The sequence below is a fragment of the Schistocerca serialis genome, chromosome 5 (assembly GCF_023864345.2).
Source record: "Schistocerca serialis cubense isolate TAMUIC-IGC-003099 chromosome 5, iqSchSeri2.2, whole genome shotgun sequence".
NCBI classification, from domain to species: domain Eukaryota; kingdom Metazoa; phylum Arthropoda; class Insecta; order Orthoptera; family Acrididae; genus Schistocerca; species Schistocerca serialis.
This window is the reverse complement of record NC_064642.1, coordinates 818,402,707-818,419,326: the sequence shown is the minus strand read 5'-3', so window position 1 is coordinate 818,419,326 and position 16,620 is coordinate 818,402,707. Positions and strand designations below refer to the sequence as shown.

The 16,620-nt window shown below is 39.8% G+C and overlaps 1 protein-coding gene across 4 annotated transcripts in view; it reads right to left on the bottom strand.

The window, feature by feature from the left end:
• The window catches only part of LOC126481379 (protein nessun dorma-like), a 228,823-nt gene that overhangs the window by 88,239 nt on the left and 123,964 nt on the right, over positions 1-16,620 (bottom strand). For 3 of the 4 annotated variants that reach the window (XM_050105089.1, XM_050105092.1, XM_050105090.1), the window contains one exon: positions 14,491-14,724. The exons of the other annotated variant lie outside the window; for it this stretch is intronic. In XM_050105089.1, coding sequence (XP_049961046.1) covers positions 14,491-14,724 — 234 coding nt within the window. The remainder of the gene's footprint in view (positions 1-14,490; positions 14,725-16,620) is intronic. 4 annotated transcript variants of the gene reach the window in all.

The window sequence follows — 16,620 nt, the reverse complement described above, 5'->3', positions numbered from 1 at the left end:
ATTTTCAGTCTTCATATTTTCATAGGATCGTTATTCAGACAACACATTGTATTACAAGAAAAATTCTTCTCGCCACGAGAACTAAAGATAGAGTCTCTCTAATGACTGAAAAAAAAATATGAATGAAGTTTTTATCATTTGTTATTCGCCTTCCGGCATAGCAAAATATATCTTTATCGACGCTTACAGCAGCCGCGCTAATGATTATCATGATTGGTTTTAAATTTTTCTCACAGCTTGTTAGGGCTTTTCCTTATGTACTTATACACCATATCAACAATGTCACAATAGAAATGGGGATTAGTGATCATGATGTCATTATAGCAACTATTACGAAAGTTAATAAATCAGTCAACAAGGCTTGGTGAGTGTTCCTGCTAGGTAGAGCAGATAAGCAGTTATTAACATCTCACTTATACAATGAATTAGGACCACTTAGTTACGGTAAGATGGAAGTAAAGGAATTATGGGCAAAGTTTAAGCAGTTTGTAAATCATGGTCTGGAGAGTTATGAGCCTAGTAAGTGGATAAAGGATGGAAAAGACTCACCATGGTTTCATAATAAAATTTGGCAGATGCTATGGAAGCAGAGGCTGTTGCACTCTCAGTTCAAAAGGGAATGCATAAATGATGACAAGCAAAGGTTAGTAGAGATTAGTGTGTCTGTGAAAAGATGTATGCGCAAAGCAAGCAGCAACTACCAACATAACACCTTAGCAAAGGTTCTGACAGAGAAGCAGAAAAACTCTGGTCGTATGTCCAATTGCTACGTGAAGATAGCAAAATTTAAAGCCGAAGTTTTAAATTTCACATTCAAGAAATCAATCACAAAGGACAATCATACTAACATATTGTCATTTGCCCGTCAGATAGACTCTTGTATGGACATCATATTACCAAGCATAACTGCATGATTTAATTAAACCATGGTTTAATAATAAAATTTGGCAGATGCTATGGGAGCAGAGGCTGTTGCACTCTCAGTTCAAAAGGGAATGCATAAATGATGACAAGCAAAGGTTAGTAGAGATTAGTGTGTCTGTGAAAAGATGTATGCGCAAAGCAACCAGCAACTACCAACATAACACCTTAGCAAAGGTTCTGACAGAGAAGCAGAAAAACTCTGGTCGTATGTCCAATTGCTACGTGAAGATAGCAAAATTTAAAGCCGAAGTTTTAAATTTCACATTCAAGAAATCAATCACAAAGGACAATCATACTAACATATTGTCATTTGCCCGTCAGATAGACTCTTGTATGGACATCATATTACCAAGCATAACTGGCATAGAGAAACAACTGAAAGATTTTAAAGCAAATAAATCATCACAACCGAACTGGGGTTCGGTTTTATAAAGACTACTCTACGGCTCTGAGCCCTTACCTAGCATTTATCATGAATCTCTCACCCAGCACAAAGTCCAAAACAAACAGGAAAAAGCATAGGTGACTCCACTTTATAAGAAAGGTAAAAGAAGGCACCCACAACACTGCAGACTAATATCCCTACATTGTCATAACCAAGATAGACATAAAGCCCACGCCTACCACATTAGTACAAGTTTACATGCCAACTACTTCTGTAGATGAAGAGATTGAAGAAATGTATGATGACATAAAAGAAATTATTCAGATAGTTGTAGGAGATGAAAATTTAAGTCATGGGGGACTGCAATTTGATAGTAGGAAAAGGAAGAGAAGGAAAAATAGTGGGTGAATATGAACTAGGGGAAAGGAACAAAAGAGGAAGCCGCCTGGCAGAATTTTGCACAGAGCGTAATTTAATCACCAATGAGACTTCATTTAAGAATCATGAAAGAATGTTGTATATGTGGAAGAGACCTGGAGGCAGTTAACAATTTCAGATTGATTATGATACAACAGAGATTTTGGAACCAGATTTTAAATTGTAAGACATTTCTAGAGGCAGATGTGTACTCAGACCAGAATTTATTGGTTATGAACTGTGAATTAAAAGTGACAAAATTGGACAAACCTGGAAATTAAGGAGATGGGACCTCAATAAGTTGAAAGAACCAGAGATTGCAGAGAGTTTCAGAGGGAGTGTTAGGCAACGATTGAGTAGATCAGGGGAAAGGAATATGGTAGAAGACAAATGGGTAAAAAGGCAAGGCCTAGGAATTCTTGGATACTAGAAGAGATATTGTGTTTATTTGATGAAAGGAGAAAATTTAAAAATACAGCAAATGAAGCAGATGAAAGAGAATACAAACGTTTAAAAAATGGGACTGACAGAAATTGCAAAATTGTTGAACAGAAATGGGTATAGGAGAAATGAAAGTATTTGGAATCATATTTCACTATGGGAAAGACAGACACCGCCTACAGGAACATTAAAGAGGCCTTTGGAAAAAAGAGAAGCTGCTGTATGAATATCAAAAGCTCAGATGGTAAACCAATCCTAAGCATTGAAAGAACAACTGTAAGACTGGAGGCATATATACAGGGTCTATACGAGGGAGGTGAACTTGAAAGCAATATTATAGAAAAGGAAGTTGATGTATATGAAGATGAGATGAGAGATATGATACTGCGAGAAGAATGTGACAAATATCTAAGTTGAAAAAAGGCCCCAGGGGTAGATAATATTCCTTTAGAACTACTGATAGCCTTGGTAGATCCATCCATGACAAAATTCTTCCACCTGGTGTGCAAGGTGTACGAGACAGGCAAAATACCTTCAGATGTCAAGAAGAATAAAATAATTCCAGTGCCATAGAAAGCAGTAACTGAAAGGAGTGAAATAGCAAAATACCAACACAAATTCTTTTCAGAAGAATGGGAAAACTGGTAAAAGCCAACCTCAGGGAAGATCAGTTTGGATTCCAGAGAAATGTAGAAGCAAACGAGGCAGTACTGACACTACAATTTAGCTTAGAAGATAGGTTAAGGAAAGCAAAACCTACATTTATAGCACTTATAGACTTAGAGAAAGTTTTTGACAATGTTGACTGCAATACTCTCTTTGAAATTCGAAAGGTAGCAGGGGTAAAATACAGTGAGAAAAAGGCTGTTTAAAACTTGTAGAGAAATCAGATGGCAGGGAGGCGAGGAATATGAACAGGAAGCAGTGGCTGAGAAGAGAATGAGACAGGATTGTAGCCTATCCCTGATGTTATTCAGTCTGTACATTGAGCAAGCAGTAAAGGAATCCAAAGCAAAATTTAGAGTAGGAATTAAAGTTCAGAGAGAAAAAATAAAAACTTTGAGGTTTGTCGATGACATTGTAATTCTGTCAGAGACAGCTAAGGACTTGGAAGAACAGTTGAATGGAATAGTGTCTTGAAAGGAGCATATAAGATAAACATCAACAAAAACAAAACAAGGTTAAAGGAATGTAACAGAATCAAGTCAGGTGATGCTGAGGGAATCAGATTACGAAACAAGACACTTAAGAGTTTTGCTTCACAGGTAGCAAAATAACTGATGATGGCCGAAGTAGAGAGGATCTAAAATGTAGACTGGCAATGGCAAGAAAAGCATTTCTGAAGAAGAGGAATTCGTTAACACCAAATACAGATTTAAGTGCTATTGAGTCTTTTCTGAAGGTATTTGTCTGGAGTATAGCTATGTATGGACGTGAAACATGGGTGAGGAACAGTTCAGATAAGAAAAGTATAGAAGTTTTCGAAACGTGGTGCTACAGAAGAATGCTGAAGAGTAGATAGATCAATTGCATAACTAATATGGAAGTATGAATAGAATTGGAGAGACAAGAAATTTGTGACGTATCTTGACCAAAAGAAGAGATCGGTTGATAGAACACATTCTGAGGCATTCGAGGGAAGTGCAGCAGCAAAAATCGTAGAGAGAGACCAGGAGATGAATACAATAAGCAGAGTCAGAAAGATATAGGTTGCAGTAGTTAATCAAAGAGCAGCACCAAACTAGTCCTTGGGCTGAAGGCCACAACAACAACTATTCATTCTCACCTAGGATACATGGCAACATTCAAACGACGTACATTTAAAATCTCAATACATTTGACCATTCTTAGTAGGGGAAATAAAACAGGAACAAAAAGCTTCAACTGAAAAATCTATTTTGTCTTAGGAGAAATGTCTCAGGAGTTTAACAAAATGTGCTACATCCCTCACCTTATCATTCAGTTGACTAAATTTCATAAAAAATGAGATACTTTTGTTACAACCTCTCTGTCTGCACATAGTCTATGTGCAGACCTTTTAGGTGGCTAGTAAACACAAGTTGTGATAAGTACAGTTCCAATGTGAGTGTACCAGACTGTAGTCTTAAGGAATTAACAGATATTACAAAAGTTCTGGGTCACTGCCTTATTGACACTCTACACCCTGTTTTTGCATTTGTACTCCATTTTATTTATAATTATATATGCAGCACCCCTCTTGCTTCCCAGATTTGCTGCAGTATTATATGTGTACAGTAATGAGTCATATGTGAAACACTGTTTCAATGTCTCTGTGTGTTTTGACCAACTGTCTTGGGTTTGCAACATTCAGTTCATTTTGCTTATATGAGGTACAGTTAAATTTTGTCAGCGTCTGTCACACATTTACATAACCACAATACAGAGACACCACGGTGGCGTGCACAATACTCTACACTTACACCCAGTTGTTTCTTTTCCTTTCTCATTCAACGGTGAGTTGCTCCTTGGGAGCTTGGATCCAGAACGTCCACCTATGGCTGAGAAGACTACACTGTCCGAACCTTGGCCTCTGACTGCAGTGCAGTATGTCAGTGCCCGACCTGATTTGGCTATGCTTAAGGCCAGCCACTTGCCTCACTTCTGAATACTCCCATGTCACCGTGGTAATGTGAACAATTGTTTCACTCTGTTCTTTAGACTTTTACACTATACTCTTAACATCTGTCCTTGATGATGACTACAAGTGATCATGACACCTTTTTCAATTAATATCTTTGACCACAACCTGTACTGCGGGCCAAGAAAATATGGCTAATGTTGCCCGATTTACCAGAAGTGATCAATACTGACCGAATATCTACCAAAACCAATATTTAACTATCACTCTTGACAGCTGTATCACAGTTGATAACCGTGAATCACTTGCACTCACCAAAATGATTTGGCAGAACGTTTTCATCTGGTAGTGACTGAGTGACTGGTTGCGAGTATCCATACCAGGTACCTACTGTACCTCAATTTTACGGCCCGCCTAAGTGCATTTCACTTCCTACCATTTTTAGTTACGAAGTCCCATTTTATGTAAGACCTAGCTGCAACTGTCACAGCTCAAGCCATCAACAATATCACTGAATTAACACGATTCACGTTGTCCGTTGCACTTCACATAGTGTAGTCCGGGAACTGTCTGCTAGGCATGCCCAATGTAAAACTGACTGGGCACAGCCTGTGCTGCCCGAGTTGTTGTTGTTCCGCCGGCAGAGGGCACGGCCGAATTCTCGTGTGCCCTCTGGTGGATGGGACTTTACTTGCGGCAACTTCTGTCCGTGTGCGCCTCCCGCAATCTTTCTGGTGGCTACTGCAATCACATCTTGCTAAATACGCATCTTACGCTTACAAATGCTATGTGAAGTATGACCAAAGAGTTAGTGGGCAAAATTTGAATTGCAGGCCTCATGTGGTGAAACTTCAGCAATTTTCTTACTCTACCTTTCTACCAATTGGCACCCCTTGCTCTGCTTTTTCCTACTATAGGGGTAACTACCAATACTTTTTGCACTTATTCCTCAGAGCTTGTGAAAGACATGATGAGGCTGCCCGTTGGCATGAGTTGCCACCTGCTACCTTGCAGGAACCATTAATTAAAATCAATCACTCCAACACTAGCTCACTCCTGTTTGGGTTACTCGTGTAGAGTACCTATATCTCTACCATTCTATCTGCAGTCACTGAGCTGTGCTGTTACATTTGGAATTTCTTTTCAAAATGCACTGGCAACAGTAAGCTCAGCATTAAGTTGCAAGGGGCCTCTATTCACACTCTCCTCAAGGCACACATAATGATGATAGAGTGATATGTAGTTGCCTGAGACAATGTTGTATTTAGTTAGTAAATGTGCTAATTATCTGATACTATGTTTAATTTTATAGTGTTCCATACCTTGATGTTTTATTAATGTGATATTCTGTATGGTCCACTTCCTGGTTTTGACATTATTGTACTCCTGTGTAGCCTCCTGCTCCCTTTCAACACTTTTCACTGCTTCCCACTTTTGGAGAATTTGCACTGTTATGTTGCCAACCCTACTTGGCCATTTGAGGTGATGACAGCCTCTGTGGCTCCAATTTTTGTATTATATACCTAATGAAAGGATGAAAAACTACACTAAAAGTCAGATAGAGACTAGACATGGCATACTTTGAGCAGCTTATTTTCTTCTGCTACCGGCACATTCGCAGTTGTCTGTGCTGCCAAATATCGGTGTGCAAGTGCTGCTGCTCGCTATTAGGATAATTTTAGTTCGCCCCTATCTACTGCACAGCTACCTGTGTTATCCTTTGGTACTTTTTTTCTGAAGAAGAGTAGTCCCTGCCTATACTCTCCCAGTAATAACTGTTCACCGTCTTATCTATTCCTGCCAAGAGGTGTGTCACCTCCGTTCACACTATGTCAACCAGTCTCTCTCTCCAACACTCTCTAGTGAGAATGAACCCTCTCCAAATCTACCAATCCAACATGAAGTTGATGCAATATTATGTTGCTACCTTTAAAATGCTGCCCTTCACGCAATCCCAAAATGCTCCAACTAAACTGTTATAGTTTTATGTTCTTGGAACCCTGGCAAGGGTGCAAGCAGAATCACTCATATTGACTAAGTGACTGACTGCTCAAATGCAGCCATTACACCTGTGCTGCAAATGGGATTAGCTTTATGTTTCATGGTATGACAACCTATCTGTGTTGACCTTCAGAAGAAGGTTTTTCTCCCTCATGTGACCTGATGATTTCAACTTGTATCCCATATTCTGTAAATTTTGCACAGAGCAGTTGTTACCTCCGATTTACGGCACAAAAACACCAACGCCTTATCTAGCATTCATCCAGACCTAACTCCCAAAGCAGCAATCCATCCTGCCCTCTTAATTTACATCGTTCCTACAACCTGTACGGCCAATACAGTAGCGATACAGCAAAGGTATGTAGTGCACAATATGAAGATTGCCTGTGTCACTGGGGGACTGTTTAGTCCCCCTTAAACATCCCAACAACCACCACCACCTGTGTCACTATGGTTTGGATGAAAGATCATCAATCCTAAACCAGTTCAGAAATTATCTTCTCCTATCACTCACTCACACAATTTCCTTCAAACAAACTTCTAACCCAACCTTGCCCTAAGCTTGGTGCTGAATTGCTTAGCTTAACTTACAGTTACATTTATGGTAATGGTCTTCCTGTAAAGCACTGTCTTGTCAGTCCGTTAATATTGGAATTTGTGTGGAAATTGAACCTTACCCCATAAGCATCCCAGATTATGCTATAGTCTACTATGACTATGTTATGATATCCTACCAACCAGTTGCCCCAGTGTGGCATTATCGCTCCCTCCTGTAAACTATCTGCTCAGTTGGAATAACACTTTAACATTACACTGAAACCATTTTACTGTATGTAACAGACTTAACTGACTTACCTTTAGAGGCATGCTCCTGGAACAGTCGATTGGTGCCACTTAACATTACCAACGTGCTATTGTGTGTGTTGAAGATTGACACCAGCAGAAATATAAGTCAACTGTGACAATGCCTAGGTGTTTCTACTACTACAGTCCTAGAGTTGTTTGGTGTTATCCTCTGGTTTTTATACAAAACAGGCTATTGTAAATGTCCTTGTAAGCCACTGCAACCTGTTGTTCCTGAGTGCCAGCCACCAGGCTATTTTACCAGCCAATGAAGCAAGTACTAAAGTACAACCTCCCCCCCCTCCCGCCAAACAGATATGTAAGGATAGTCATTATGTTATTCATGTGAAGTAATTTTTAAAGGGAGTCTTGAGTTCAATTTTTTCATTTTTGAATGTCGTGGTCAAAGCTAAATTTAATGTTATTAGTAATGGAACAAAGTAGTGTTTTTCGCTACTGGATGTGTAGTAGATGAAAGGGAAGAAAACCTTCTTTCATTGTGTAAATATCCACCAGATGAAGGGTTGCAGTTTTTGGGGACCGTACTGGGGTTTATTCCATCCCAGTAGGTGCTGCCAGCCACTACACCTGTGCAGTCCCACTGCATTGCGCAGCTGTACATTGAGGTCTACTTTGCACCACCACAGCTAAGTGGCCTGAGCCCTGGACTACAACATTTCACAACCCACTGCCCTTGCACACAGCACTGTCACCCACTAGCTCGCCATCCAAATGTGTCAGGCAAGCTGTAGCAAGGCCACAAACTACAAAATTCTAACTTTGTGATAACCAAAGAGACAATTTATTGTTCGACAATGATACACTGTGAGCTTTATATGGAGTCATATTTTAAGAACTGAAATATGCCCCAATACTTGCAAAGAAGTATCAAAATGTTAAATCCTTCCTTAGTTCCAAGACTCCATTTCAAGCTGGAGTCAAAAGTTTTCTATCATTTAATCTCACTTAATATTTGTTGATCATTTAACAATCATACCTAATACCATACCTAACACATGCAGAAATGGGAAGGATGTGTGGGTGCCATCCACATTGGAGAGGATAGACATGATAAACAGTTCCGAAAAGAAAATAAAAAATTTCTCTTTATTCAGTACCTAGCTTGGACTCTGAGCAACTGCCCATGGTGGCGAGCTTTCAACATGGGATGATGACTTGTTAAAAGAGTTCCCATAGTGTGTGGTGCTGTATAAGGAACATGCAAAGATGTCGCCGTCTCTTGTTCACTGGCATTTGTCCTATTAACACGTTCCTTTTCCACTCCCTCATGCCACGAGTTAGACTTTCACGATCTGTAATTTGGGTTCTTGTGATCACCTCTCCCCTTCTCAAGGTATCAATGTATGCCCTCTTTTGGAAAAAACCTCCTCAGGCATCAGGCAGTTTTTTTGGCAGTTAATCTCTTGTCGATCATTTGACCACCTAAATCTGCGTGCCTGCTCCCCCACCTCTCATAACTATCCGCAGATAACTTTTAAAAGAGTGTGACACATTTAAATAATTGGGATGCATTTTTAGAACAGAAAAGAATGAAAACGTGAAACTAAGGCAAGGATCGCAGTGGCAAACAGAGGATAATTTTGGCTAAAGAGACGTGCTGCGCGGTTTTGAGGAGTTTTAAAATCAGACTATACCAGAGTGTAATTCTCCCAATAGCTCTTTACAAGTCTAAAACAGTTATATTAAGAGCACTGCTGGTCTTTGGGAGAAAGATATTGAGGAAAAAGATATACATAAAATTAAAAGCATACGTCAGTGATCACGTAGGCTTATTCTGTTAGTTTTCAGGAGAGGACAACCAAGTTCTGTTATTGACTTTATTTGTCTATTACTTCACAAGGTTTTTATATATAAAAACAAAGATGAGGTGACTTACCGAACAAAAGCGCTGGCAGGTCGATAGATACACAAACAAACACAAACATACACACAAAATTCAAGCTTTCGCAACAAACTGTTGCCTCATCAGGAAAGAGGGAAGGAGAGGGGAAGACGAAAGGAAGTGGGTTTTAAGGGAGAGGGTAAGGAGTCATTCCAATCCCGGGAGCGGAAAGACTTACCTTAGGGGGAAAAAAGGACGGGTATACACTCGCGCACACACACACACACACACACACACACACACATATCCATCCGCACGTACACAGACACAAGCAGAGTCCTGCTGACCTGCTTACACTGTGACGCTTGTGTCTGTATGTGTGGATGGATATGTGCGTGTGTGCTAGTGTATACCTGTCCTTTTTTCCCCCTAAGGTAAGTCTTTCCGCTCCCGGGATTGGAATGACTCCTTACCCTCTCCCTTAAAACCCACTTCCTTTCGTCTTCCCCTCTCCTTCCCTCTTTCCTGATGAGGCAACAGTTTGTTGCGAAAGCTTGAATTTTGTGTGTATGTTTGTGTTTGTTTGTGTATCTATCGACCTGCCAGCGCTTTTGTTCGGTAAGTCACCTCATCTTTGTTTTTATATATAATTTTTCCCACGTGGAATGTTTCCTTCCATTATATTGACTTCACAAGGTTTTTTTTTTTCCTCCTTCAAAAAATTAAGACAGATTGCAGAAGTGAAAGGACCGATTTGTGATCCTGTACATGTCAGCTACCAATATATGAAGATTGTGACCTATATTCCAAGCCTCTGGACAAGAGTTTCCTTAATATTTTATTCTCTCACGTATTGTTTTTAATCAAACTTTCCCACTAAAAATCACCGTGTGTTTATCAGGCAGCTTCTGGTGCCTTTTGGACCTTTCAACACAATTATACAATTCTAAACTTTTATCACTTCTCTTCCAAATCACGATAATTAGTTTATAGTACTTTGTTGTAAATCTTGTATAATTTTGCAATCAATTTCTAAATGCTTATTTATCTTCTCTTAAAACAATTCTGTGTCATTCTTTGCTTGTCTAACCTTGTTTTCTTAGCCTACAAAATGTTCATCTTGTTGTGTGTAAGTCTAAGTTCACTTAATTTATTGTTTCTACAAATTTACACTGACTGTTTCTACTAAGTAATTTCTAGTTATGTCGATGTTACAGGACATTTCTCTCCTTAGATGCAAAATAATTTTATTGTAAGCATCACATGTAAGAAAATTTGAAGACATTTTACTATTTTGCTCATTAGTGATCTTATTTAGTGAATCTCAAGCTGTATATGTAATAACTCCATTGTTTGTTATTAGCATTTAGTTTGTCAAGTATTCAAAATATTCTGCAACATATTTTTTTAATTTTTTTAGGGCTACCTGTAAATCTTTTAATCTTTTCTTCAAAAGGAGAAGGAGAAGAAGAAAAACACAACCATCGAGCCGGTGCGACTATGTATAAAGTGCGCTAAATACAAATAAAATTGTTTTGCACCATTCCACTGCTTTTGCGCAACTGCGAGCCCATACCTATTCCTTCAGTATTGTTTCAGCTAATACACTGATAAACGAAACAATGGAAAATCCAGGATGGAATGTAACAATACGAGAGAAGAAAAGTTGCTATTCACCATATAGCGGAGATGCTGAGTTGTGATAGGCACAATAAAAAGATTCACACAATCATAGCTTCCGGCCATTAAAGCCTTTGTCAGCAGTATACACACACACACACACACACACACACACACACACACACACACTCTCTCTCTCTCTCTCTCTCTCTCTCTCTCTCACGCAAGTGCAACTTGCACACATGTCTACAGTCTCAGAGAGCTGAAACTATACTGCGAGCAGCAGCACCAGTGCATGATGGGAGTGGCGACTGGGTGGGTGTAAGGAGGAGGCAGGGGCAGTGAGAGGGAGGGGTAGTATGGTGGGGGTGGCGGACCGTGAAGTGTTGCAGTTTAGACGGGGAGCAGGAGAGAAGTTGCGGAGGGGGTAGGGGGTAAGCACCAGAAAGGAGAGAAATTAAAAGACTGGGTGTGGCGGTGAAATGACGGCTGTGTAGTGCTGGAATGAGAACAGGGAGGGGGCTGGATGGGTGAGGTCAGTGACTAACGAAGGTTAAGGACAGGAGGGTAACGGGAACGTAGGATGTACTGCAGGGGAAAGTTCCCACCTGCGCAATTCCAAAAAGCTGGTGTTGGTGGGAAGGATCCATATGGCACAGGCTGTGAAGCAGTCATTGGGATGAGGGGTATCATGTTTGGCAGCGTGTTCAGCTACAGAGTGGTCCACTTGTTTTTTGGCCACAGTTTGTCGGTGGCCGTTCAAGCGGACAGACAGCTTTTTGGTTGTCATGCCTACATAGAATGCAGCACAGTGGTTGCAGCTTAGCTTGTAAATCACATGACTGGTTTCACAGGTAACCCTGCATTTGATGGGATAGGTGATGTTAGTGACTGGACTAGAGTAGGTGGTGGTAGGAGGATGTATGGGACAGGTCTTGCATCTATGTCGATTACAGGGGTACAAGCCATGAGGTAAGGGATTGGGAACAGGGGTCGTGTAAGGATGGACAAGTATATTGTGTAGGTTCGGTGGGCAGCAGAATACCATGGTAGAAGGGGTGGGAAGGATAGAGGGTAGGTCACTTCTCATTTCAGGGCACGACGAGAGGTAATTGAAACCCTGGCGGAGAATGTAATTCAGTTGCTTCAGTCCCGGATGGTACTGAGTTACAAGGGGAATGCTTCTCTGTGGCCAGACTGTGGGACTTCAGGAGGTGGTGGGAGACTGGAAAGATAAGGCACGGGAGATTTGTTTTTGTACAAGGATGAGAGGATAATTACGGTCAGTGAAGGCTTCAGTGAGACCCTCGGTATATTTAGAGAGGGACTGCTCATCACTGCAGATGCGACGACCACGGGTGGCTAGGCTGTACGGAAGGGACTTCTTGATATGAAACGGGTGGCCGCTGTCAAACTGGAGGTATTGCTGGTGGTTAGTAGGTCTGATATGGACAGAGGTACTGATGTTGCCATCTCTGAGGTGGAGGTCAACATCTAGGAAGGTGACTTGTTGGGTTGAGTAGGACCAGGTGAAGCAAATGGGGGAGAAGTTGTTGAGCTTCTGGAGGAATAAGGTGTCCTCACCTTCAATCCAGATAGCAAAGATGTCATCAATGAATCTGAACCAGGTGAGGGGTTTAGGATTCTGGATTTTTAGGAAGGATTCCTCTAGATGGCCCATGAAGAGGTTAGCATAGGATGGTGCAATGCGGGCGCCGTACCGTGGATTAGTTTGTAGGTAATGCCTCTAAAGGAGAAGTAATTGTGGGTGAGGACACAGTTGGTCATGGAGAATAGGAAGGAGGTTTGGAAAACATAGGGCACCTAGAAGGGTAGTGTTCGATAGCAGTAAGGCCATGGGCATTAGGAATGTTAGTGTACAGGGAGATGGCGTCAATAGTGACGGGCACCGTGTGATAAAGGGAAAGGAACTGTGGAGAGTCGGTCGAGGAAATGATTGGTATGTTTTATATTCGATGATAGGTTCCAGATAATAGGTTGAAGGTGTTGGTCTATGAAAGCAGAAATTCTCTCAGTGGGGGCACAGTAACCGGCCACAATGGGGCGTCCTGGGTGGTTGGGTTTATGGACTTTAGGAAGCATGTAGAAGGTGCGAGTGCGGGGAGTGGTAGGGTTAAGTAGAGAGATGGACTCTGGGGAGAGGTTCTGGGATGGGACTAAAGATTTGAGTAGTGACTGGAGATCCTGCTGGATTGTTGGAATGGGATCACTGTGGCATGGTTTGCAATCTATGCAAGAAAATGACCCACATTACCAGCTAGCAGCACAATGAGGCAGTTGCCTACAAGACAATGAGCAATCGAATAAACGGGTGGCTGGAATCTAATGCAGCAGCACTGTTTAATGTTTCGGGTGTGTCATTACTGTAGAGTAACACCTGTCCGTGGTGACAGTTCATATAATGAAAGTTATTTCATTGTTGTTTATTAAACAGCAGTGTAGCACATATTATGTAAGTTTGTTTTATCATTGTTTAATTAAACACCTGCTCATGTTATGAAAAGAATTTCTGTAATGCTTTATCATTAACTTTAAAAATCAAACAATGGAATCCCTCCCCATTCCTCCCCCTCCCCACCCCAGCCGCCTCCTTACCCCCACCCAGTCGCCACTCCCATTGCTGCTCGCAATGTGGTTTCAGCTCTCTGAGACTGCAAATATGTGTGTGTGTGTGTGTGTGTGTGTGTGTGTGTGTGTGTGTGTGTGTGTGGGTGGGTGGGTGGGTGCGCGCGCGTCTACTGCTGACAAAAGCCTTTATGGCCGAAAGCTATAATTGTGTGAATCTTTTTGTTGTGCCTATCGCGGCCTCAGCATCTCCGCTATATAGTGAGTAGCAACTTTCCTTCTCTGGTACTGTTATCATTAACTTTTATAGTCTCCTGTAATATTTCTTTAATCAAGTGCGTATTTCCTGACTTCACCTTTCTCATTTAAATGTTTTGAACTTAAAACAATTTCAACAATTTGCAAAAACTACATGCTAACAATTTTAACAGCTACTAGTTTAATTGTTCCTCTATCACTATGGGGTTTTAGAATGCTTCCACAATTCTGTACATATATTCATATTTCACACATCAGTTTTACACAACCTATACTGTTCGTGACATTAAACAATTCCCACACACACACACATGACCACTGTTGTCACTGGGTACTTGTGTCTTACTCTGGTCAGTGTGCTACAAATCAAGCTTAAAAAAACCTCCATTACTTTATATGTGGTTCAGTAAAGAACAAACATTTTAACAGCTTTCAAACAAGTAATAAGAGGTTCCTACATTATATATAGCAAATAATGAGATATTAAAATGTTAAACATATTTTTAAAAAATCTGTAAGATACTTAGGTTGGTTAATAGGTGCCTGAGAAAGACTAAATATTATGAATTGTACCTTATGGCAGGATTTTCCATCACTTGAATTTCTTTCTTGATTTTATGGAGCCGAATTCGAAGTTCTATTAGGTTGCAAGCTTTATTTTCATCCAAACTATCTTCATTGTCAATATCGTCTATATTTTCTTCCAAATCAGAAATTTTGTTCTGTATTACACGAGCCTCTGACAACAGTGACATGATATTTTCAACCATTTCACATGGTATTTTTCCAGACTTCATATCATAGTACCTACACATGTTGAATGTGGACGTATCTGCGATTAATATTCACACTTCATAATGCAGCATAAAATTCAGCTAAACAAGCAAATTCCACAAAAGTTTTGTGATGCCATTTTGCATCCAAACATTTAACATAATTTTATCTGTAATGACTATTTTAAGTGAACTGATAAAGTTTTCATATTCATACTCAATGTGTACAAAGTTGGTGATAATGTAAATATACCCAATCCTTCTAAACTGTATTATCACTTATAGTGCAATAATGTTTCAGAAAATAGTCAACATGAAAAAATAAATAAATAAATAAAAAAATTAACTAAAATTTAAAAAATTTTAACAATCTGTTTGCAATGCAATGAAGTTGTCACATTTCTGAGAGCCACATATAAATACTTTTCCTTTCTGGACTCAAAGGAGATGAATAAACTATTTCAAACTGACACTGAACTCAAAAACATTCCACTAAGCAGTGTTACCTAGAAGGTAGTATGATTACCAAAAGAAAACTGTAGTACTGAAAGACATATGAAACATGGTAGAATTTAAGGTATGTAGCAGTAACATTGGAAAAATCCTTGTCCAAAGCTTATCAACTGTTCAAAAACTCAGGAAAAAACCTCACAATTTAGCAATGGCTCAATCAGTGCAGCCTGCCTCTGCCAACAAATATGCCTATTTCAGGTCATTTTAATGGAACTGCTGACTCAATGAAATAGTGAAAGAAAATGCTGATTACAAATTGTCATTCCTCTCCTCAACTCCTTAATATCATCATTAGCAGCAGCAGTTGTATGCCCACCTAGTGACAAAATCATGAAACATGATTCTCAGAAGAAGTTTCAGAGTTGTTCCATGACTTTTCCTCATGTTCTACGACTGTCGTGTTACAACAGTCCAAGTCCCAGGTTCCCTATCAAAATGGGGAATGTGCGACAATGTTGTGCGACTTATTGTAGTCGGTACATTTTCTGAGTCAACTTCTATTTGATTGCCGTGAAGACAACATCAAATATAATTGATGTTTCAGGCCCTCTCAGGTCTGGAATGCAATGTCTCAAGACCGGAAAAATAGAGGCAAAAGGAGGGATGCTATGGGACATTTGGTGAAAAATCATGAAACGTCCAAAACACAAAATAGAAAAAATACACAAGTTAATAACCACAATTCAAGAGACAACAGAAGAAGCTGTGAGGGGGAGGCAGTTTTTCTCCAAAAAAAGTGAAATTTATTAGATCATCGCTCATTTTAATTTTTCCTTCAAAACATGGAATCTGGAGGAAGCCAGCATTTGTATTGTGATAAAGATGGATATCAACCATAAATGTAGCCCATAAACTTGTATACTTTAAAAAAAAATAAAAAAACAATTATAAAAATAAAACATAATGCCAACAAAAGTCCCGATTCTCACTTTTACAAAACCTTTCATTGAAATAATTACAACTTTACATGTTTCTCAGACAGCACTTGAGATCACTTGTTTTGAAACTCTAAATGTATATTCATCAGGCTGGTAAGAGATTCATCCCTAGCAAGGAACCAAAGTGTGACAGCTATCCATACCAAGATTGGAATGGTTTCCCTAAATACTGTGGAATCTTTTGAAATCTGTTCTTCAATCATCTGGACAATGGTTTTAAAATTGGCAGGGTACATTCTTTAAAACTTTCTGAAAGCCATATTCTCTTCTATGGTACTTTTAATTTTTCAATAAGATTCATCATCATTTGTGGTTTTCAATGGTCAAAATCTGGAATGGATAGTCACTGCATTATCACGTTGCTCCATGTTGCTAGCTCTTGAAAAAGAGTCCTGCATTATATAACATTCTTACTACTTTTAAATTATCTATTACTCTCATAAGTTCATTTTGCTTGTCTTATTTGGACAACTAAGATC